A 23,953-nucleotide genomic window follows, 5' to 3' on the forward strand; every position below is an offset into this window, starting at 1 on the left:
TTGGTCAAAAGAGCACTGTTTACAATCAAACTATACATCTGAGATGTTTGAAGTGTTTCCATTTCTCTGCTAAATTAAACATTTGTTAATCTGTGTCTAGCAATGCTGTGAGGTACTGATAAGAGTGAGCAAAGCAAATCCACAGAACTAAAGCGTTTTATTATTATTATTGGCTGGCTTACAAGCTGCAGGAAGAGACAGGTTAATAGCAGTGCAGCCATTATAATGTGTGGGAGGGATGAGAACTGCAGTTACATACAGAAGATGGAAAATGGTGCTACTGAAAATATTATTTTTCTTCCTTTCTATTAATATCAACTTTGCAGTACTATTCTGACTTTTGTCCATTTTTCCCCTACTACTGTTTCAAATATTTTTTGTAGTTGCTGTGAACTTCTATTCCCTGCAGCTGAAAATCGTGGGAAGATTATCTGAACGCTTTTTCAGAGTCCCTATGAGTCCCTATGTATGTGCTTGATATAAGCTTCAGTATTCCTCACTGGGCTTGTTTGGAAGTATTTGCATATTTAGAAATCAGTATGTATGTTAGTCTTGTTGTAAGCCAGATGTGTAACTCTCTTGCTTAGTGAGCCTATCCACAGAAAATCTTTGAAGTAGACACTTTAGTTCAGAATAAAAGCCCTGTTTAATAGAACACTTACGATGTGTCTAGAGCTAAGTCATCAATATAGAACAAAAATAGCTTTATTTAGCCTGAACTATTTATACAGAGAACTGATGAGTGTACTCAGAAAGGGCTTCAGGGAAGAGAGATTATTTACAAGGTGCTGTAAATGCTCATAGTAACTCTAGGGGATCGATGAGCCAGACTCATTGTTTTAACACAAAATAGTGTGCCTGCTGCACAGACTGCGTGAGCCTATGCCCCCTCTAGTGGATGCCACACTAGCATCTCCTCCAATACCAGATAACCCTGCAACACCACCTTTTTTATTATTGCTTCTTAAAGCAATTCCTTTGAATCAATACTTGTTTTAATACAAGCAATTCTCAGGGGCTCTCTGCTTGAGAGTGTGGTCCAGGCAGAGTGAGTAAATTCGTGTTTTTTATGGCTTATTTCTGTATGCATTCACAGAATCACTAACCATCTAGTTCTTCTACCTTACAGCCATCCTGAGTGAGTTGCTGCAGAGGGAGAACCGGGTCCTTCACTTCTGGACCCTGAAGAAGCGGAGGTTAGATCAGTGCCAGCAGTACGTTGTCTTTGAGCGCAGTGCCAAGCAGGTAAAAACCCTGCTGCCTTTCTTTGCTGGCAGTGTGTAAATGTGCCTTGTGCCCATGTCGTGCCTCTGTGGGGTTCCTGTTGCAGTCTCCAGTTGTATTTAAAAGCTGTTCCTTTTTAATACGTGGAAAATATACATTCTTAAAACAATTGAAGAAAACTCCAAAGCTCAGCAACAAAACTCTGTACTTTTGCTAGGCCATAATCGTTTCAGGATGTATTCATCTGTTTGAAAATAAATAAGAGAACAAATATATTTTATTGAGCTCTAATTGAATGAGAGCACTGCCTTCTCTCTCTTCAGATTTTTCTTTCTGAAGATAGAATTCCCTACACTCCTTGTTCTCCTAGGAAACATCACCTTTTGTGTCCTTTCCCATCTGCTTTAATTATTGCGTTCTTTTTATATCTTCCTAGAAAGCATTTTGATACACACAAAATTATGGCTCATTGTTCTGATATCCATTATTTGGCAGATTATTTTGTTGGAGGATTAGTTCTTGAAATATAAATACTATTTATTTTGCTTTTTTTCTTTTTCCTTTTGATATTCGTAGGCCCTGGACTGGATCCAAGAGACAGGCGAATATTACCTCTCTACTCACAACTCCACAGGGGAATCAGCAGAAGAAACTCAGGAGCTCCTAAAGGAATATGGGGAATTCAGAGTACCTGCGAAGGTAAGGAATGACATTAATCTAATTGGCCTATGTTTATGGCCCTCTTAATACCTTAAATCTTTGTGATAATATTCTCTTGATTTTGTATTTTCATCCTGAAACTCCTGGCCCAGAGACAAATGTCTTTTGTCAGCCGTGACCTTTCATTTTTAGCAAGGCACAGGTACAAAATTGAAGTTTGTCCCCTCCCTTGGTCTGTGCTGGTTATGGAGCATTTTGCTCTGATTAAAATGAAGAGAAACTCCATTTGCATACATGGCACAGCATCCTAATGGAACATAGCCAAATTCTGTCCTCAGACAATTTTACAAGAATGATGTAGAGTGCCTAATTGATATGTTATATCCATGGTCATCTTGAGTTCTCTCTTTCTTCCTTTTAACCTAGAGAGGCTCAGGGGGTTCTCATCATATCATATCGTATAAATGCCTGAAGGGAGGATGTAAATGTGACAGAGCCAGGCTCTTTTCAGAGGTGCCCAGAAGCAGAACGAGAGGCAGTGGGCCTCTGAAACACGGGGGATTTCTTCCAACCATCAGGAAGCACTTCTGTGTTGTGAGAATGGCTGAGCACTGGCACAGCTTGCCCACATAGGTTGTGGTTTCCCCTTGGAGGTCTGCAGAAGTCACCAGGACATGGTCTTGGGCAGCCTGCACCAGATGATCCTGCCTTAGCAGGGATTGGACCAGGTGGACCTAGAGGTCCCTTCCAATCTCAACTGCTTTGTGATTCTGTCATCACAACCACCATTTGTTTCATTAATTCCAGCTGGACTGATCACAGACGATCATTTATCTTATTCCACTTATCCCAGTGAAGTACTTTAAATAAATGGGTTTGTAAACTCTAGGGTGAGCATAAAACAAAGCTGCATTACCAAGAATCTATTAATTATAGATGGAATATATGGAACAATTCTGAGAAATCTGATGGGGTTTACAGAGGAATAGTGATTGGTCCTGCTTCAGACAAATTAATTCAAACCATAGGTAATTCACAGACAGTGAACTCACAGGGGTATTAACAGTCACTGATAAGGATCTAAACTGCCAAATCAGGCTGCAGCAGGACCACAGCTTCACTATCATGTAGTTTCATTTTGCTGTGTCCTGAAATTGATCTTCTGTAATCCTTAAATTCCTCATTAGGCTGTCCATGCTTGCTTGGGTTTGATTCACAGGCTTTATGTTCTTCTTGTCCCTTTCCTTTTTCCTGAGTTTGCACATTTGTGAAAAAAAGAGATAAATAGCGGTGGACTGAAATTAATTTAATCAGACAGGCACCATGCAACATTTCTTAAACAGAACTTCTCTATCAGCTATCTACAGTCATTCCAATTATCATTCAGTATGGATCAGACAAATCCCATTGTGTCCTGGAGCATCCAAACTATTTCTATTCATGATGTAACCTGGAATTAAGTTTTATACCTTGATCCTTACTGACCGTTACTGGCTGTTCCTTCCACTGACACATCTAGTCCTGCTCCCTTGGGCTGTGATAAATCACTCTTAGACTGCTGACCTATCATTTTTTCAAGGCCACGTGCAACCTGGTAGATGCAAGTCGCTTCCAGATGATGATATTCTCAAAGTAAGCTGTAACTGAAAGCCTTCCTGATCCCAGTACCTTTCTGTCCAAAACAAATGTTTGGATAGCAAATACAGTAATAGCTTTTGGGAATGAGACACCCTTTCGTATGACAGGAAGTCAGATTTTTACTCCTCTATACATAGCTTTGCTTAACTACTTACCTTATTTGTTAGGAAGGCCTCTGATTCTCCTGTTAATTTATTTTGTCACTGACATTTCTATGAGGTTTCAAACACAAAACTAAACTCAAGAAAATGTGGATCTGACATGTGCTTGTCCATTTGTGGCCAGATTGCTGGTAACATCAAGCACTTGACAGCATGTCTCATGTCTGGCAAAGAGCATCACACCACTATTTCTAGGGATCCAACTGATTCTCCTTTCACTTTTGAGGATTGTGCACTGCAGCTGGAGTTCAGTCCGTACAGTTGATAACTCCTTCTATAAGCATTTTGCACTTCATTTGGCTTAAACAGAGAGTTCAGGTACCTTCAGTAGATTTGTAATCTATGCTAAAATTTATGACTACCCATTGTGCCAGGTTTGCACAAAGTTCCTCAGTATGGAAGGCCATGATGACTACGAGGCAGTCAGACCCAAATGGAATAGAAAAGACCTCAGGAAGATTATGGGGGCTCAATGTATGTTCAGGCATCTTTTACTTTGTAATGCTCCAACTGGCACTATGTTTCTGATGCAGAGCGTAGTGATTCAGATTCCCTTCCTGGCCTGATGCACAATGTGTTAATGACCTGCCTGCACAGGCCTGCAGAACCACCTAGGTACAGATTCAAAGTAACGTGGTGTGTTTTATGAGGTGTAATTTTAACATCCTGTCTTCTACCCCAAGGCTCACAAAACCCCTAAAAAGCTTTTGATTATGAGGAGGAGATGTCTCTAACTTCCAGCATGTTTTGTGTTTGCGTGTGGTTTCAAATGATTTGACTTTCTATATCTCCTGCAGCTACGAATCTGTCCTTATGAAAATGTCATTCCTTTTATGTTTTACTGGGCAAAGTTTAAAGCATCTGATTCTGCATGATCTGAAGTACAGATGCTGTTTAATAACATATATAAAATTGTGTGTTCTTTCTGATTGCTGTGTGAATTAAAAGAAATAATGATAGTGTAACATAACCAAGAACCGTATTTTGGGCAGCAAACAAAGGAAAAAGTGAAGCTCCTCATCCAGCTGGCTGACAGCTTTGTAGAAAAGGGACATATACACGCCGCTGAAATCAGGAAGTGGGTCACCACCGTTGACAAACGCTACCGTGACTTCTCTCTCAGGATGGGGAAATACCGCTACTCCCTGGAGAAAGCCCTTGGAATCAATACAGAGGTACTGTAAGTCCATGTCCTTCTGAGGTTTTGTACCAGATCTGAAAGTCACAGAGGGAAGAGAAGGCCATGAAGTGAGTGCTGCGAGATATCATGTGTATTTTAGAACCACTTAAAATCTAGTCGGCCTCAGGACTGCTCTTTCTGATGAGAAAGAGGCTTTTTATGACTTATTGGTGGTAGGAGGAGGAATCAGATGGAGATGAGAGAGAATTTCTGTACAACTGCTTGCTCTGTTCTCCAGGAGACTATCTGGCCACTGAGAAGGAGAGGGGAACACATTATTTGAATAAAAGTCTGTATTAATTTTAGCATAAACCATAAATATTACTTCCATGCCATTGTGTTGAATTAGATCCAGGCTTTGATTGTAAGTTTCCATTCTCTCATCCTTTAAATGAATGAAAAATTGGTCGCCAACCTCATCTCTAACCTCTGCTAGGTGAAATAGAGCAATACAAGACTAACAAAAATAAGAACCTCATGCTATTTCCTGGCCGCAAAAACACTTAAAAACCTGTTGGTCAGTCACCCTCAAAGTAAAGTATCAAAGATGAATAAATTTCCTCACACCCTCAAGACAAATGTTCCTTCCTTGTTGAGTTTCTGGTTTACACAGTTACTGACCACTTCCTTTTATCCCTTCTTATGTGTTTAATCTCACAACCATGATGCATTTTACACAACAGTAGGATTACAATGGACTTAAAGTCTGCTCTGTTACTGCTTCTAGGATAACAAGGACCTCGAACTAGATATTATTCCAGCAAGTCTTTCAGACCGGGAGGTAAAGCTGCGAGATGCAAATCATGAAGTCAATGAAGAAAAAGAAAGTCAGCCAGAAAGAAAGAGTATGTCCCAAAACTCTCTGAGAGTGCCACGACACATTGTCTAAAAGTGATTCTGTGATATCTGCATGACCAGAATGTGATGACAGCCTGGCCCTGTAATTCCTTCCAGCTGTGGAGCTCTTGAGATATGTGTACAGTTGTAGAGCAAAAGCTGTGACTTGTAGGCAAGAGAATCTCAGAACATACAGTTTGACTTTCTTTTGGTTTTAATCAGAGGTTACTTTTAGAAAGGAAAAGGAATGAGATGAGCGCTTTGACCAGAGTTTGATGTCACTGAGATACTTCATTGTCATGATTTCTTTCTGGCTGTATGTGACAGCTAAAATGAACAGGGTGACTTTCTCATCTCTCTGAAAGAGTCAGTATACCATTTCTCCTTCAGAAGGCAGTGGTACACTTGGTCCTTCCATGGCACATTTTCAAAACATTGAGCATTTGAACTTTGGGACACCCAGCTTGAGACACTACAAATGTGGTTGCTGGAGTTCCCATTGGTTTGGATACCAAATTGTTGTAGCCTTCTCAAATTAGTTGTGTCTGCCAACCCTCTCAGTGTTGGTGCTGAAATTCATGTTTCAGGGTGGCTTACAATTGCATATTAGTGAAGTTGCAAGACTTGTCAAGGAATCTCAAGTCTTTTTTTCATGGAAAAAAATTACTGAAAATCAACTGGCTATTTAAGTTTGGCAAGTAAACAGTAAATCACTCCTCAGTTTGCAAAAATACAACTGAATAGAATTTTATGCAGAAAAGTTGTCTAAAAAATAACCCTGCAAGGGACTAGAGTATTAACTGATATTTATTTTGTTGAATTGAATAGTGCAAAGCGAAGCAGCTGAAGGTTTAGAGTGGAAGTCCATTGATTCATAAAGACAACAGGAAGATGCTGTGTTTTCTCTTTATCACATTGCCTGTAACGTACAGCAGGCCTGAAATACTTTCTTTTTCCAGATTCATTATGGCTGAGCTTCTTCAGACAGAAAAAGCTTATGTCAGGGACTTACATGAATGTTTAGAGGTAAGTTACAGCCTGGAGAGTGCCCAGTACTTTTAGAAAGGGCATGGTATCCTTTGCATTGTTGGTGTGACAGTACCCACCATTAGTGCCTGACCACAGGGCCATGTCCTGCTGGCGGTGGGAGCTGAGTGGGAATGGAGGGAGCCTGTCACCCCATGGCAGAATTATACCCTGTGCTCCCCATGTGTACCTCTGAAGTCTGCTCCTCTGGGGACACCTGAATGTGCCTTTAATTGCAAAGCTGTGCTCATTCTGCAGAGAGTAAGAGCAATGTCCTGGAATTCAGTAAAGAGCAGTTTGTGCGTTGACCTGAAATTTGTTGGATTCTAGGCTTTTTTCAGTCATGCAGCATTTCCTTAAGAATTTAAATCTCTTACTTTGGATCATCTGAAGTTAGAGATTGCCTCGAGCAAGAGGAAGAGCTGGATTTGTACAGTCAAATACCTTACCTAGGTCTTCAACAGGGTAATTCTGAAGGAGACTGTGATATTCAGGGCAAAAGACAGTGTTTGTTTTTTTTTTTTAGTGAAATCTGTCAGCTTTCACATTCCTGCAGTTTCAGATAGATTTTTATGTGTCTAATGCTACTGAAGTGGCAAATCCAGTTTCTTTCAATTGTTTCTGCCTGCAGTTCTTGGACAACATCAGTTGGACAGCAAAGACAGGTGCTATTGACATGTTTTTGCTTTGTCTCAGACAACTACTCAGCATTAGCACTTTGAATTTCTCTGGAGAGCTTCTTGTGACACTGGAACATTACCTTATTTGTTTAATCTGAAAGTGCATAGTTCCCTTGTCAGCCCATGCCTTTGGCAGCAAAACAAGGATATCTATTCTTCTGCACTGCATTTGTTCTCAAAGCTAAGATTTGCTGATGTCTTCCAGACTTACCTTTGGGAAATGACAAGTGGAGTGGAAGAAATACCCGCTGGGATCCTTAATAAAGAACACATCATCTTTGGCAATATTCAGGAGATATATGACTTCCATAACAAGTAAGTTTTCCTAACATTTTTTGTTGATGTTTACTGACTAAGGAAACTAAAGGCATGTGTATACTTATACATCTATGTGGTGTCTGCTGTGAATGCCTGCAGTAGAATGCACTTCAGAATGCAAAGTAATTGATCCAAATATGCAAAATAATGTTTGAGGCCTTGTTTTGTTTATTTTTACAAAAATGAATTGCATCTTTGTTTAAACTTTGCCTTTAGTTGATTAACAATGTTGAAGTCGTATTACACCAATGCTTTGTAGTCCTATAAGTGCTTTTCATCTCACAGCACAGTATTTGTGCTTTGCAGAAGAATAGGACTCTGAGACAGCAGGCCTTCAGCTTTACAGTTGGTGAAATGAGATCTTCTTGGTGGATGCATCTAAGCTTTATCGCTTCTGGTGCAGAAGCACATAAGGACTGATCTTTTTGAAGATTCACTGTCTGGTTCTTGCATATTAGTTTGTCTTCCTGAACGCAATGACTTCTACTAAGGATTGTTACATTTTCACTGTAGTTGAGTTTGGGCACGGGTGTGCTCAAATAGCAAAGTACGCCTTGGCAAGGACACAGTTTCTCCATTGGCAGCACACTTGATTAGCCTCGTAATCAAGATACAACTACCAATCATTAACACCGATCTCACTGGTCATTTTGCTTCTCTTGGGTATTTGATTGTAACTAATGACATTGGTGTCTTCTTTTTTCAGCATTTTCCTGAAAGAACTCGAGAAATATGAGCAACTGCCTGAGGATGTGGGTCACTGCTTTGTCACCTGGGTAATGAAGCAGCTGCTTTTCTTTATTTATTCAAATTAATTCCCCTGGCACAGACAGAAACGAGCTGAGAATTGGTGCAAAGGTTATTCCTTGATGACAAGGGCTGTAACAAGAACTGCTTCCTCCTTAGCTCTCTGCTTCCTTAGCTCTTCTCTTGAGCAGTAGTGTGAAGGCTTTCTGGAGACCTGTTCTTCATCCTGCACTGACCAGCACAGTACCTAAATCTGCTGATTTAACAACCAGTTTAAAAGGATTTTGTCAAACCAAATGTCTATTTAGGGTTGACATTAGTTCCTTTGCAAAGGGCCCTGAGAGGAAGAAATCATCATCTACTCTCCTTAGGGAATTTTAGTCATGCTTGAGACCTTTACAGAGGCACGAACATCTTATTTTATCATCATTTTCCTTCAGAAATTAGTCTCAGACTGTTGAGCCACTGTACTCTCTCATTCCATTACCTACTGCCAGGAAAATTTCCAACGGGGCTTTGAAATCTTGATGCTAAGAGTCTTCATGGGCACAGGAGGTTACAGTAGTTTATCTGTATGAAAACCATCCTCTATTCAAGAAGTTTGCCAGGCAAGTCAGCCATCTTCATGTTTTCACTGCTGGTTTTATTTGTGTTATAAAGCTGGGAATTAAAATTTTTGAAGTCATTATAGAATCTTTTCATTTGCCAAAAAAGTGAGCATGATTGGGTGGTTTCAAATGGGCTTTTGATTTCAAAAGATGGCACAAATACTGATGAAATTGATTCAGAAATATTATTTACAATGAAGAAGTTTATATTTATGAAAGATGGAAACATTTACATGTAATTCTGTGCAAAATCTTCACTTTTAAGATTGTACCACATCATCTCAGCAACAGTACATGTCCAGTGCTGTGTGTGCTTTTAGATATATACACAATACTGCGTGCCTAATTGCAAGGTCTTGTTATTTAGATACTTGCTATAGAAAATGTTATACTAATCAGAGGAGTCCATCCTCCTCTGCCTGCCCTCCTCTCCCTGAGACCCACACTGAGTAATGCAAAGCTGCTCTAAGGCAGAACAACACAGATGCTTTTAATTTCCTCTTAAAAATAAATAAATTAGAAAATGAAATGCAAAACACTCTTAGCACAACATAAAGTTTGAGCCATTAAAGTCTGAACCCAGGTAGGAATGGCAAGTTTGAGCCAGCCATCACAGATCTGAGCCTGAAGTCAGAAGTGTTGGCTTCAGCTTGCTTGAGCTGGGTGAGCTCTCACTCAGGGTTTCCATGCTGGCTTTGTCTGCAAATAGGTGTTAGAGTCAACACTTCATGACTGGGGTTTGAGACCTTCTGATGTTCAGATACAATCTGTGGAACCTCATCAGAGCTCTGAGAAATTATTTTTCATCTGGATTAAAGTTTAGGTTTCCTTCTGTTACAAGTGTTTTAAAAAAAAAGAACTTCCCATAGCTGTTATATGGTGTACCTCATTCCCTCAGAACTGCTCAGGTAAGGTATGAACTGCTGCTAAGTATTGATCCATAATTCTCACGTTGCTTTAGGGTTTTATCATTTGTGTTTGTCCTGGAGAGCCTTAATGAGAGACTGTGAGAGCAGAAAAAAAAAATTATCTTGCTTTTCCTTTGATGTTTGTTTTCACAGGCAGATAAATTTCAGATGTATGTCACCTACTGCAAAAACAAGCCTGACTCCAGCCAGCTCATCCTGGAACATGCAGGGACTTTCTTTGATGTAAGCAGCTATTGCCGTTTTCCTTCTGCACACGTACCACAGCTGAAACACCTTATCTTTACATCTGAGCAACAGATTCCTTTTGGTGCCTTGGCATTTGGGTTTTCCATTCTGCTGCAGATACCACATGCTGTGAAAACTGATGGGCTGCAGTGTGACATGTGATCTTCATCAATGTGGCAAAGCACTTTTAGCAGAGACCAGCATTCTTATGGGAGCCTTCATGCATTTTTTCAGACCAAATCAGTTCTAAAGATCTGGTTTAGATATACTCTCTGCTTCCAGGTATAGTGTTAAAATGAAAAACAAATCCTATTATATTTTATGACCAGAAATCCAAAACAAGATCCTGTCCACCAGTTCTACAAATTTTACCCACTCGAGTAACTTTTGCTTAGTTGTGCTGGTAAAGGAGACCACTGCTTGCTAATTGTAAGCAGTCTCCTTTACAAGTTTCCCTTACAAGTGCTACCCCTGGTAATAAAACATTTGCAGGCTCTAATCCTGGTTTTATAGACCGCTTTCCCTCTGATTTTTGGAGCCTCATTCATTTTGCCTTGCTTATCTGTTAGCTTATAGCTTTAGGTAATTGTTTTCCTGGAGGGGAAAAAAAAAAGAAGAAGAAAAAAGGAAAAAAAGAAACACTTCATGTCTTTCTTCCAGAGCACTGAAAATCCTCTTTACAAATGTAACCTCTCAGTAGGATCCAACCTGTAATGTGGTTGGCAGCTGACACGAATCAGCTCCTCTGGGTTTAGTCTGTGCCAGTGATCAGAGCGTTTCAATTAAACACAGAGAGAGCTCACGTGAGCCAGAAGAGATTTTTTTATTTTTTTTTCCCCCTTATTACTGATTTAAGCAGAATTGAACCGAAATGGATTTTCCAGGAGATGGCGCTTGAGCCTGTTGAATGGTTTGTAATGGTGGTGAAGTGATGGAGGAGCGAGCATCCTTAGGGGTACCAAGGTGTTTCTTCTGCTAAGATTTTCAACTCTAGTACTATGTATGGGCTAGAAGCCTTCCTGATGTTGCTTAATAGAAGTATACATTGGTTAGCATCTGCTGTTTTGCAGAAGGTTATATTTTCCTTTCACTGGTGGGAATTGTGGAGGGCTACTCTGTAAAAAGGGAATGCAGATTATTGCAAAAAACTCCTCTAGGCTCTCAGACCAAGTGACTAAGGTAGTGCAGATGGCAAATCCTTCTGATCTTCACCTTAGAGTAGCAGTGGTCAAATGGCAGGATGGCTTTCTTTTTTTCCCAAACATGGAATTTTCCAAAACATCCTGACAGAGAGAATTAGCTAGAATAATGCCCCTCAGCATGAAGCCTGCTTAAAAATCTTCCCAGATTGCTTAAACCATCATATAAAGACATGTTTGAGATGAAAATAAGCAGTCCCAGCAGTCTGATTGAACTCTTAAAGTCCATGGAAAAAGTTTGGCTGCAAGGCTTGTTGCAAGGGTTAGCTCATTAGGGGAAGGAGCAAAGATAAGTGATGTATCTCATTTGAAACTGTGAAAAGAATTAGCAACAGTGCTGTTGGAGCTGGGATGTTCTGAGAACTTGCCTAGTTTATTCTATAGCTTTATTCTAAGATAAAGATGGCTATTTTCCCTCCCTACAGATCTTGCTTTGCTTATAAACTATAAACTTTCCAAACTAAAATTTACCCTCTAGCTGCAGATAAGTTTGCGTAGTATCAGGAGGCATCCTGGCAGAGGGCAGGGAATCCTGGCCTTTTCTGCTTCAGCACAGAACCTGCCCCTATAGGGCACCAGGGATCAGAGCATCCTTTAGATGGCCAAATGTGTGCAATAGCATCTTGTGGGATTTTCCAAGTGGAACCAGCTGCAGGAGGCAGCTGGGCCCTTTGCTGAACTTCACTGAGTATCAGTGTCTCCAGAAGTTCACGATCACATCACAGTGATCAAAACAGACATTTTGGCTGAGATTCAGAAATATTCTGTGCTATCAAAAGTATCATAAGGATCTGTCCTGGCCCCAGCTGCCACCTCAGAGCACCACAGGTCTGTCAGCACTGTCAGCCCTGCTGCTTCCATGTGGATATTTCAGCTACCCCAGGACTTTTGGATGGCACTAGATGCTTATGTTTAGACAGCTAAACTGCACCCAACTTGTGCAGTTTAATTTCATGTCTCTTCATTTTAATTGAATGTTAAAACTCTGCTTTCAGCCCTCATAGCTGAGAAAAACCAATTGACTTGACAGATAAGTCATATGTGAATTAAAGCCTGTGTAGCTTGCTCAACATAGCATCAGCTAAACTTGCAGAGTGCTCCTGCCAACGGAGACACCACAGCTTGTTGCTGACTTCTCTGGAAGTCACACTTCTCACTGCATCTGAGCTGGAAGAGAGTTAAAAAGCTACGCACGGAAACACAGAAATACAGAGTTGAAGTTATGGGTGGTTCTGTCTCACTGGGGGTTAACAATTTTCCATAACTGATTGTTGTTTTTATCTCTTCCAGGAAATTCAGCAAAGGCATGGTCTAGCCAACTCTATCTCTTCTTATTTAATCAAGCCTGTCCAGAGGATCACAAAATATCAACTCCTCCTGAAGGTACCTTAGTGAGCTGACCAAATTGGGTCATGCATAGCAGCTCACAGTTGTAATGAGTTAACTTCAAATGCAGTGACAACTCTGTGCCTTATACCAGGTTACTGCAATGACAGGCTTACCACAGCCTTGTGAGTATCTCAGCAAGCCTGCAGTGCACAACCAAAGCTCCTAGGATGGCCTATGCATGCTCTCAGTCCTCGCCCCTCTGGGCTGCTCCTCAGAACCTCCTTCCAGAAGGAGCTCACCCACTCTGGGTGTAGTGCAGCCTGCAGTGTGCTGAGAGGCTGCTGGAGGCCTGCTCCCAGCTGGATAACTACCCAGAAACCCTCTGAGTGAGCTCCCTTCAAGAGCACCTCACTGTCTTGCTTCTTAGTCATTTCCATTCAATCCCCGTTATTTGCAAGCATCCACAGTGGGTGCAGTCCAGCTTTCTTCTGTCACTGTTAGTGACATGGTTGCAATGTTGCAGTCTACATACCAAAAACATGGTCTGAGATAAAGCCATTGGTCAGTTTGCTTACAGGTGTTCTGCATTGCTTCTTAGGAACTGCTTACCTGCTGTGAGGAAGGCAAAGGGGAACTCAAGGATGGTCTGGAAGTGATGCTCAGTGTCCCCAAGAAAGCTAATGATGCAATGCATGTCAGCATGCTGGAAGGTACAGATGGGTGCCTGGGGCAGAAAAGGGCTTTAGGAGTGAATTAAGCCTTCTTGTACCTTGTTTAGAAAGTTAGCACAGATTGACTGTAGCAGTACTGTTGGCTGATCATCATTTTCAGGTAGCTCTTATGTATACATGTAGTATATGTTTATATACATAGATATTTACTTGCTGAAAATTTTCCTACATACTGAAACAAAAAAACCTCTGAAACTATTTCTATAGCTGTAGATGTGGCTGCAATGATTATTACATTACAATGATTAAAACATTGCACTGGAACAGTCTGCCCAGAGAGGTGGTAGAGTCACTGTTCCTGAGCATGTTCAAGAACTGTGGAAATGTGGCACTGAGGACATGATTTAGTGGACAATATTTCTAGATGAATAGTTGGTGAATAGTTGGACTAGATGATCTTAGAGGTCTTTTCCAACCTCACTGTTTCTATGACTTCTAAATACTATCTCAATATTTCGAAAGAAAAAGTTCTGGTTTTCTGAGTCAGAACATCTTGTGGTTCAAAAAAATTGGTGAATTCAGCTCCAAGATTAAAAATAAATAAATAAAATAACCTGTCATAAAGCATTTCAAAATTACAGGGGGGAAAAAAGGAGTTACCCAAAAGTTAAGCCTTTCACGGACTTTTTGACATGTGGAGTATTTCTGAAATTTGAACATTTCAATCAGGACAGTAATGGTTTATTGTCTCTAAAGCATTTTCTTGGCAAGAAAAAACGATTTCATGCCTAGCTTGGGTCAGAAAAAAAACAAAAAGGGGAAGGTGCTGGTACCTAAGCAGCACAGGAAGTCCAGGTGATTACAATTGCTTGGGTGTGAATTGATCCAGTGTAGGTCAGAATGCAGTGAGGATGATTTTCACTGTGGTTTTCCAGTGTAGCTTTTGAGTAATCTGTCCCTTTCAGATGAATAGTACCATGTGATAGAAAAATAGCCTCTGGTGGAATAATTATGTCGTGGCAGTGGACAAACAGAAGCAGAAAAAATACTTTCACTGGGGCAGGAGGTGCCCATAAATGTCTTTTATGAATATGCATAAAGAAGAGAAAGACCCTTTTACTGCAAGTCTTCCTTGCGCTGATGTTTCTGAGCATTACTGGCACCAAGAACTAATACTATGTTAGGTGTTAACCAGTGTGTTTTATGTTCTCTACTTAGGGTTTGATGAGAATCTAGATGTCCAGGGAGAGCTGATTCTTCAGGATTCCTTCCAAGTGTGGGATCCCAAATCACTCATTCGGAAAGGCCGTGAGAGGCATTTGTTTCTCTTTGAAATCTCTTTGGTGTTTAGCAAGGAGATCAAAGACTCTTCAGGACACACAAAATATGTTTACAAGAACAAGTTACTGGTAGGTGTGGCTGAAGAGAAATAATGCAGTTGTTGCATTTCTTGTAGGTAGAGGTAGAGTTTGGGGGATGGTATACGTATCCCCACATTGGGGGGGATATTCATGCCACCTGAAAGGCCTGTCCCTGGGACCAGTGGGAGGCTCAGCCTGCAGTGAGCCTGGAACGGTTTGGGACAGTGAGATGTGATGAGTGGGTGGAAAATGCAACGAGGATCAGTCAAACTATTCGCTCTTCCTTGCCACCCCCTGATGATTTTCTGTGTCTTCTATCCTCTGACCCATACCTGCATTCCCTGCTTGCCCCTGTAAGTGTAAAGTTTTCTCAACTCTTGAGGCTTAACCTGTATGAAATCTCTCATCATCTTTCCTCCGCACCAGACCTCAGAACTGGGAGTGACTGAACATGTTGAAGGAGATCCCTGTAAATTTGCCTTGTGGTCTGGACGAACACCATCCTCAGACAATAAAACAGTGCTAAAAGTAAGTCTTTTCGCACTTGTTTTTTTTGCCTTTAGAGCTGCTAGTTGAGACCTCAGGAGCCCCAAAGTGGAAGGTCAGTTTCTCCCCTCCCCCTATTCGCATTGCTTCCATGTCCGTGGGGTCAAGCCGGCATCAGGAGCAATTTGGTTCCAAGACCACAGTATGAAACAAGACAGTGCAGTTTTGCAGCCTTGCTGAAATAGCATCTCTAGCAATCCAGGTTGAGCAGCTGCATGCTGATGCAAGGCACATCGTCAGGGTGTTGGACTGGGAGGTGTAATTCTCTTCGTCCTATGCCGCTGGGCATACTGGCAGTCAATAATTTCCTCAGCCCTCCAGAGCTGAAAGCCATTTCAGTCAAGTGAGTTTCTAACGAAGAATTTATGTTGTAGTTATTTTGTCTGAGGAAATCCCAGCTGTGCACTGATAACCTATTTCCCCTTCACAGAGCATGCTGCATTACTAGCATTAAATATATTTATCCAGAGCTTAACTGCTTTGTTGTTGCTTGCCAAGTAGGTCTGGTAAAATACCCTCAGTTCTCCTGGGGTTCCTAGGTATTCCAGTAGTTTGAGCAATACAGCAGAGAGGAAAAAGTTAATTATGCATTTTCATCAGCCAATCAGTATTCTTCAGAGGAGGTGACATACTGGGAATTTGATAGTGTCTATCCTTCTGCCTTGTGGAACTTTAGGCATCAAGTATTGAAACAAAACAGGAATGGATCAAAAATATCCGAGAAGTCATCCAAGAAAGAATTATCCATTTGAAAGGAGCTCTGAAAGAGCCAATTCAGCTCCCTAAGACACCAGCAAAGCAGAGAAACAACAGTAGAAGGTAACCTCAGTCACTGCACACAAAATGAAGTCACTAGAGATTTGTCAACCAATAGCAATGTATTGTTTGTGGGTTTTTTACTGGATTCATTTGCATTTTCTTAGTTAGAAGCAGTTTCCATAGTTAAAAGCAGTTTTCATCATCTTTGCTTATTTTATGTTGTCTTGGCGAAAGTAGCTTTTCCATGATACCCATACAAAGGTCTTTAGTACTCCAAAGTATTGGAGAGAAATGTACAGTAAAAGCTTCTTCAGAGTCTAAGATTATATTTCTTTCCCAAAGTAGAATTTACTTTTTCAGATTTGAATGTTAACAGATTTTTTTTCCTATCTGGTATTTTAAACTGTTTAACAACTAAAATCATAACTCATTGTGACATTCTATTACCAGAGTGGAGTATCTGTGCTTTGTCATGAAATATGAAATTCATTTCAGCCTGGGAGGAAATATTAAATTGTTTTGGACAATCCCAGATGAAACAGAAATTATGTAAAGGCACTATTCTTTTGTTGTCAGGCTGGTGTTCCCAAAAGCCATTTGCAATTTGAGCATCTCCCCTTCCTCATCAAATGTTATCATGCAGCTACTTACTGTGGGCTGTATTACTGAGGTTTTCGAAGAGGGAGCAAGCAAGGCCACCAGAAAAAGCCTGACCTAGGCTCTACACTGTCATTATTCACGTTTGTTTGGATATCTTCTTTGTTAATATTAAATTCCAGAAAAAGTGATTCTTGTGAGACGAGAAATGGCCCTTCCTTCTGTGCCACACATGGCTTCTGCTGCATGGTTTTGGTGAAGGCAGAAATTTAATTCATGGAAAAAATGCTACTTGACACCCTCATTACAGAGCTATTTCTGAACACCAGCATTTTCTGTGCTGTAAATATGCAGGGAACCACCAGCCTGTTTCCAGCAACTAAGGTTGTGATTACATGCTAATCCCAACCCTATGGCTGAGGGTGACATCATTCTAAATTAGGAGTTACGCAGCAGCATGGGCTGTATCAGCAAGGTAATTTTAGCACAAAGCCAACTCTGGCACGCTGATTCAGCACTTCCCAAATCCACCTATAAAGTTGTGCACATTGCAAGGTGTTGCGTTAAGTAAGCACAATCATTTCCTTGTTATTTCTTTTGCAGAGATGGAGTAGATGACGCAGACAGCCAAGGAGATGGAAGCAGTCAACCTGACACCATTTCCATTGCATCCAGGACATCACAGAATACAGTGGACAGCGATAAGGTAGGACTGGAAAGTGAAAATATGCTGCAGCTAATTGTCTCCCAAAACATTAAGTGAAAAGCAGAATAGAAGACATAATATAGCAACCTGTCTTTTACTGAGTCAAAAGTTGTGTTCCCTGAGGCAAGGCTATTGAAATCCAGTCTCTTTCTAGATGCTCATCAATACTGCTGTTTTACATGGTAACGTCTCTGTTGCTGCAGCTCTTTGAGGTTGAATTGGCTCTGAAGAAATACAGCCCAGAGCAACCTTGTCTTCCTTAGTAAAACTTGCCTTGTGGGATCCATCTTCTGAATCAGCAAATGGTTATTTTCCATGTTTACCCTCTGAGCTATAATCACTACTTTGTTGGAGGGAATACAGGTGCTTACACACCAATTAATATGGCAAAATTGGGATCCTGGCTGGTAACTTGAGAGTCTGGAAGACCTACCCTGTGATTTTGGATCCCATCCTCATGGACATATGGTGGAACATATGGATGGCCCCAAGACACACGACATTCTGTTGGAATGCTGCATGCTGTTGGCATGTATATAGTCCCTGTTTCATGTGTCAGATGGTCTAAGGCCAGATTCTCCTCCATTAGGAGGCCTGACTCAAATTTGTCACCCTGATACTTCCAGCTGCGGCCTTAGCTGAATTAGCAGCTGGTAGTTGGAGTAAATGGGCTATTAGTAAGGGCTTCCTTCAAATATGATTTTGAGGTTTGTCAAATGTAATGAGAGAATATCCATATTCTCTTCCTGTGTTGCTTTGAAACTATATTGAATTTGCAAAAGGATGAATTCTGCAGAATCATTTTGGATTTGTCTGTTTGTCAGAGCTTTAATTATACTGCCACTTTCACAGCATAGAAGGGTATCTGCTCGAACTCAGAATTCGTGTTCATGGTCAGAAAGTTCACAAACACTTTTCTGTGCAGAGGCTATTTTGAAAGCTGAACTCAGAGGAGTTAGTAGGATTTAAATGAGTTAACTGCAAGTAAATTACTTGTTGTATTTAACTTATTTATCTTAAAAGCATGTTTCCATGTTGTTGCTTCTTTTTGTTTCTTTGTTTTTGACTAGTAATGTGCATTAGAAAAGTATTACTCCAGAGGATGCCAGAATGCATGCAAATACTTTGTCTGATGCAGAATAAATATGTCTTTAATCCATATGGACTCACCCTGCTTTTCCATGTTTTTCACATTTATCATTCCTGAAAGAGGTCCTGGCTTAGGAGATTACTTGAGCTTATGCTTAATTTTAGGCACAAGATTTGTTGGTTTGCCTCAGGACCATTGACTCAGTTGCATGAGTTATAGCAGGCAAGGTCTGGGTAAGTCACCCCTCACTGAGTGCTGTAGCTGCAGACAAGATCTGCAGTGCAAACAACACCAGGGACAATTGGGCTCTACCTTGAAAGGCAGCCCATCATGGCAGCAGCTGCTTCCAGGATGCAAGGCTGGGAAGGGTTGTAGGAATTCCTACACAATGATCTTGTCTGAATTGAAAGGCAAAGGCACGTAGGAGGTAAACTGGGAAACAAATCACACAGGCAAAAATTTGTTACCACTGGGGAAAGGCTAAATAAGCACAAGGGTTGGTTACTTTAAGATGGATCTGTTCACTTGCTGACTTAAGGCTGTTTGTATTCATGTGTCTGTATGTACTTTTACTGAACAGAAGCGAATTCTAGTGTACAGTTAAAGCTTAAACATAAATGTATATGCTTTGTTGAATCTGAGCAACTAGTGTAGCATCCTCCAACAGAGAGGCAGCTCTTGCTAAAGCCCCTCTCATACCATCATAGATGCTAGTGCAAGCAAGCTGTGGAGAATTCAGTCCCTAGAGTGCTGCATTGCCAGGCCTTTGCTCCAAGGAAAGCAAACTTTCCACATCACTTGACAGTTCTCTCAGTTTTCTACATAGCGTTACCCCAGTTAATGACAGATGGAGCTGTGTTTGTACTTCCCATGGAAATAGCATGGAGGCATCCTGCCTTCACTCTCAGCACAGATAGAGGTTTTTATAACATACACTGTAATTAACCTGTGTGGTTCTGATAACAGCACTGATAGGTTAAGTGTTCAGCAAATAGGAGTCTTCCTATCTCTTGAACTCCAGCTTTGTTAGAAGAGTTACTCCCAAAAGTTCTAAATCAGGCTTTGAGTGACTGCCCTGAGTGCCCCTGAGATCTCCATCCAGAGGAGCCAGAAGAAACTTCCTTCCTACCTTTAACAAGACCCAACTGGTCAGAGCCTCACTGACAAGCGCAGACAGAGCCTGGCAGTGCTAGCAGTGTGCCAGGCTGAGAGTAGAGTGATCTTGCACTAGGAACACCGAGGTATTAACTCACAGGTTGCATCTGAGAGCACACTGCATTGCTTATTTATCTGTTTGGATTAAGAATTTAGGCAGGCAAGAGTTCTTCCAAACATTGTTTGTAACAAAACGCCATGCAGGATACAGATGAGAATGCAGAGCAGCTTTTTTACACTGAAGGTAATTTTCAGCAGGATTTATGGCTGCAGGCTCCTCTTAGAAGTTACTCTTTAAATATTCCATCTTTCCTGGTCAAGTAGTGGTCAGTTAATTATATGAGACAAATTAAAAGAAAATGTCCATGTCTATTCAAAATAATAATTAAATAATTACTCCTGTTTGTTTGTTTGTTTGTTTTTTAAATAAAATACCAAAGTACTTTCTTAAATCTGGGTCTTAGACCTTAATATCTTTAATTTTCTTGTATTTTTATCTATCTATCTAAATATATGAAGCAATTATCCCTGAGCTCTAACATTTTTTTTTTTTCATTAAATACCAGATCTGTAGCTCTGCACTATTGTGAAAGGAAAAAGATAACATGTAAAATGCTGTGGATTTGTCTGTATGCAATCTGTAACCTAAAATATCTCATGGCTTGAAAAACAATTATTTGGATTTTCTTTTGGGAAAGTATTATAAAGAGGGAAAAAGTTGGTTCATGAACATGACTTGGTGTTAAAGGATCAGCAGATAACAAATACTGTTAGAGTAAGTGTAATTTCCATTGAGCAGCCATGTCAGCTTCTAGGGATCCTCCTTTGCAAAACTTCATCTTCTTCCAAAAAGCAGACCAGACAGCTTTTGTTCTGTACAACAAATCCTCTTCAATGTGCTATCTAAAAACCATTCCTTCAGGAGAAATCCTCACCCTATTCAGCTCACAGCAGACAGGATTTCAATCTTTGTATTTGGATTCAAAGCAGTGGGGAACTGCATAAAGAAAATGTTAGCATGCAGGGCATCCTCATTTGTTAAGCCCATTGATCTATTGGCTGTAAAACAGCTGGTCCTGGTGATACTGATACGTCTTCTAATAGCTCCTTTTTTGTCATCTTTTGTAGTACGCTGAGGAGAGCTGCTCTTGTTTCTCCGTGTTGTTTTTGGATATAGAACAAAGCACTGAAATGTGAACTGAAAAGTTTTTACTCTCTAAAAATAAACATACACGATCTACTTTTATCTCTTCCATTAGATACTGGATTCAGTTCATCTTTCAGAAGTCATGAGACTGAGATCTTGACCTCTTCTGCATTGGTGGTATTATATAAAAACTGAGAATAAACGTTTTTCTGATTGGAGGTAATTAGTATGAGGGGAGCTTTTTGAATTAAGGCTTTTAGAACAAATCATTTACAAGTGGGTTTTCTTTTCTCTAAAGGCTTCCAATCAAGGCAAAACAGCCTTCTCCCTTTGATATCATTGCTTAAACAGAAATTAGGATCTGATGCAGGTAGTATTACTTCACATTGTTACAAAGGAAGCTAAGGCACCAATTATCTAGGCTCTTTTCTGTCCTTAAGAATCAATCATTTCTAAGAGTCACAATGCATGCCCTTAGAGGTATTCATTCTCAGTACTTCGGAAGTTTCCTTTCTAAGACATACAGTTATGAGGAGCAACTTGATCCCCTATACTCTTCTTTGATGCTACTGATCCATTTGGGCTTGAGTTCTGTAGAGCTGTACACCAACGTAGAGTCACAAATCATACAGTCATTACACGTGCAAAAGAACACCAAGATCTTCTAGTCCAACAGTCAACCCATAACCACCGTGCTGTCCTAAATAGGCAATAGTTCCAGGAAACACACCTTGTGTTAATGTGTGCTGACTTGAAAATAAATAAGAAGATAGCAAACAGAAATGCCCTCTCATTCAGTATGGAAGGAAACCTCTTCTCTTCTGTCCCTCCCAAGGAGAATATAGGGGAAATCACTAAGTTTATTAGTTACCACTTTAACGTTTGCAATAAGAATTGGTCAATCATTGCTTCCTAGAATAAATTAATTCAGGAATTAAGTTGTAAGCATGCCTAAATCGGAAGTGGAAAAACTAAAGATCCCTCTCTAACCAGGCATGTTGCAAAGAAGTGAAATGTGGTGAATAGGAAGTTTATAAATTCTTTCTTCTCTTATTTAATCTCAAATAAATGAAACCATTTGCCATAAAATAGTGAAATAGTAATACTCCTTTAAAAAAAATCCCGTTGAAGTCTTAAAATGAGAACACCAACATAAGGAAAACACATCTAAAAATATATATATATGCCAATATAAAAAATTATTTTGTCAAATAGAAATAATCCAAATGTAGAACAGAAATTAGAGAGATTCATATTTTCGGAGGGGGAATTAAAGAAGTGGAGAAATTAAAACAATACCATAAAGCAAATGCAGACATTAATTAATTCTGCTAACAAGAGCACTCTTACTGAGCTGACAATTTAATTTCTACTTAGTTTCTCAGCAAGGGAACTGGCATAACAAGCAGATTTATAAAAAAAAACAAAAACATCTTGGAACTGAGTCATAGCAGGTTCCCGGGCAAGAGATGCTTTCCTGCTGCATCAGAGGGGCTACGCCAAGGGGTAAGAATCGCTCAGCACTGCTTGGATCAATGGAGGTATCGCTGTGGACTGAAGCCTTTACAGAACTTGAGCAGTGGGACTGAATACAAATAGCCCCTCAGCGGCACATTTCACTGTCAGTGTGGTTAATGGCTGCTGTATGCTGCAGTTGATGGAAGGAGGTGGTAAGGTGTGATAGAAATTCTGGCTGTAACAGAGCCAAGGGAAAGCACGATCATGAGAATATGGAGTTGGGTAGGAAAGCAGATAGTCACTTAAATACAATATTCAGAGTATTTCTTTAGAAATCTTTGTCTTTTCTGGAGCCCAATAAAAGGTGATACATACAGAGCTGTCTGACAGGTAAGGCTGGGCATTGACTTACAGAGGTTTCTTCCCCTGAACCATGTATTTTATTCTCAGTAAATTGGGTTCAATTTAGCAATTGTGAGTTTCTGAAGGGGAAAGGCAGGGATCGATTTGGTCTCACTTATGGAGGCATAGTGGTTATTCTGCAGTGATCCTATCTAGGCAAGTGACATTCCTGTATTCAGTAGTGCATTGTCTGGAGTGCTGCTCCATTATAGTGGCTGGTGAATCACAGTGCTGCGAGCAAAATTAATGTAACAGAAAATGACTGCTGACTGTTAAGTGAGCTCTTCCTGTGAAGATATGATGGAGAAAAGAGGAGTGAGTTATGGTCCCAGAGGATACACCTCTGTTGCTCTCACAGTGCCCAGCATTGTTACTGTTATCACGTTGAGTTCTTGCTGCCCTCACCTGTTGAAATGGGAGGACATGATGGAAAGAGAAGTCCTGAGATAAGCAATTTGGCACTATAATTAACCTTCCTGAGTGCTCACTAGCTATAGTTGTTAATTCTTTGTAAGATAGTGTTGTGTAGGAGCAAAATGTTTATCTTACCAAGGAAATAAATTGTTCAGCCAGGAGCTGACATCTCTCCGGTGTTAATTTCTTCAGATTTCTTTAGGCTTTGGGAGCTGCCTCTGAAATCTTGCTCTGCAGGGTCTGGCCTAAGCTCTGTTTTGGAATAACTTAATCTCTGGTTTGAGGACTTGAGTGACAGATCTCGCATTGCCTTTTTGTCTAGGTGCCAATCACTGTGACTTGCAGCTTTGTAGGAATTTACCCACTCATCATCTACATGTGGAGTCAGCCAACAGCTCCTTTTTATGGATTTCTAACTTATGTAGCACAGGTTCTCCAGATCTCTTAGCACAGCTATCAGCAATGGCACTGCCCACAGCACAAACCTCGCAAGACAGACTGGAGCTCTTGGCCTTTTGGTTTCTCTGAGAACTCTGAAAAAATGCATTTGGGATTGGAGCCACGTTTCAAAACAAGGGAAAAAGTAATTCTTTCCAGCTTGGTTTTCAGCCAGGTCTGATCCTAGCTTGAATTATGTGTTATCTGTCTTTTCCATCACTCATTTCTAAATGTAACAAGTAGATGATCAAGAGGTTTACCTCTGAGAAGTGACCTGTCAGGGGTCCAAGTGCTGCTGAGGATAAGGACATTTGTTTTCTGTTTTTGCCAGCAAGTGTTCAGGGAGCAGAGGGTGGAGGGAGCTCTAGAGGCAGGCTGTCTTGTTTCAAAAAGTTTTCTTAGAAAAGGTGTACGAATTCTCTTGAAAAGCAAAGAAAAACGTGAACAG

The 23,953-nt window shown here is 40.5% G+C and overlaps 1 protein-coding gene across 1 annotated transcript in view; it reads left to right on the forward strand.

Moving 5' to 3' along the window:
* Positions 1–23,953, forward strand: part of LOC100549062 (kalirin-like) — a 143,542-nt gene that overhangs the window by 93,739 nt on the left and 25,850 nt on the right. The window contains 15 exon segments of the mRNA XM_019617399.2: positions 1,130–1,245; positions 1,801–1,923; positions 4,676–4,858; positions 5,591–5,678; positions 5,681–5,708; positions 6,660–6,726; positions 7,612–7,721; positions 8,431–8,500; positions 10,141–10,230; positions 12,723–12,815; positions 13,360–13,471; positions 14,651–14,841; positions 15,220–15,321; positions 16,016–16,158; positions 17,299–17,401. Of these exon segments, the coding sequence (XP_019472944.1) occupies positions 1,130–1,245; positions 1,801–1,923; positions 4,676–4,858; positions 5,591–5,678; positions 5,681–5,708; positions 6,660–6,726; positions 7,612–7,721; positions 8,431–8,500; positions 10,141–10,230; positions 12,723–12,815; positions 13,360–13,471; positions 14,651–14,841; positions 15,220–15,321; positions 16,016–16,158; positions 17,299–17,401 (1,619 nt within the window).

Source organism: Meleagris gallopavo, chromosome 7 (assembly GCF_000146605.3).
Source record: "Meleagris gallopavo isolate NT-WF06-2002-E0010 breed Aviagen turkey brand Nicholas breeding stock chromosome 7, Turkey_5.1, whole genome shotgun sequence".
In the NCBI taxonomy this organism is placed as follows: domain Eukaryota; kingdom Metazoa; phylum Chordata; class Aves; order Galliformes; family Phasianidae; genus Meleagris; species Meleagris gallopavo.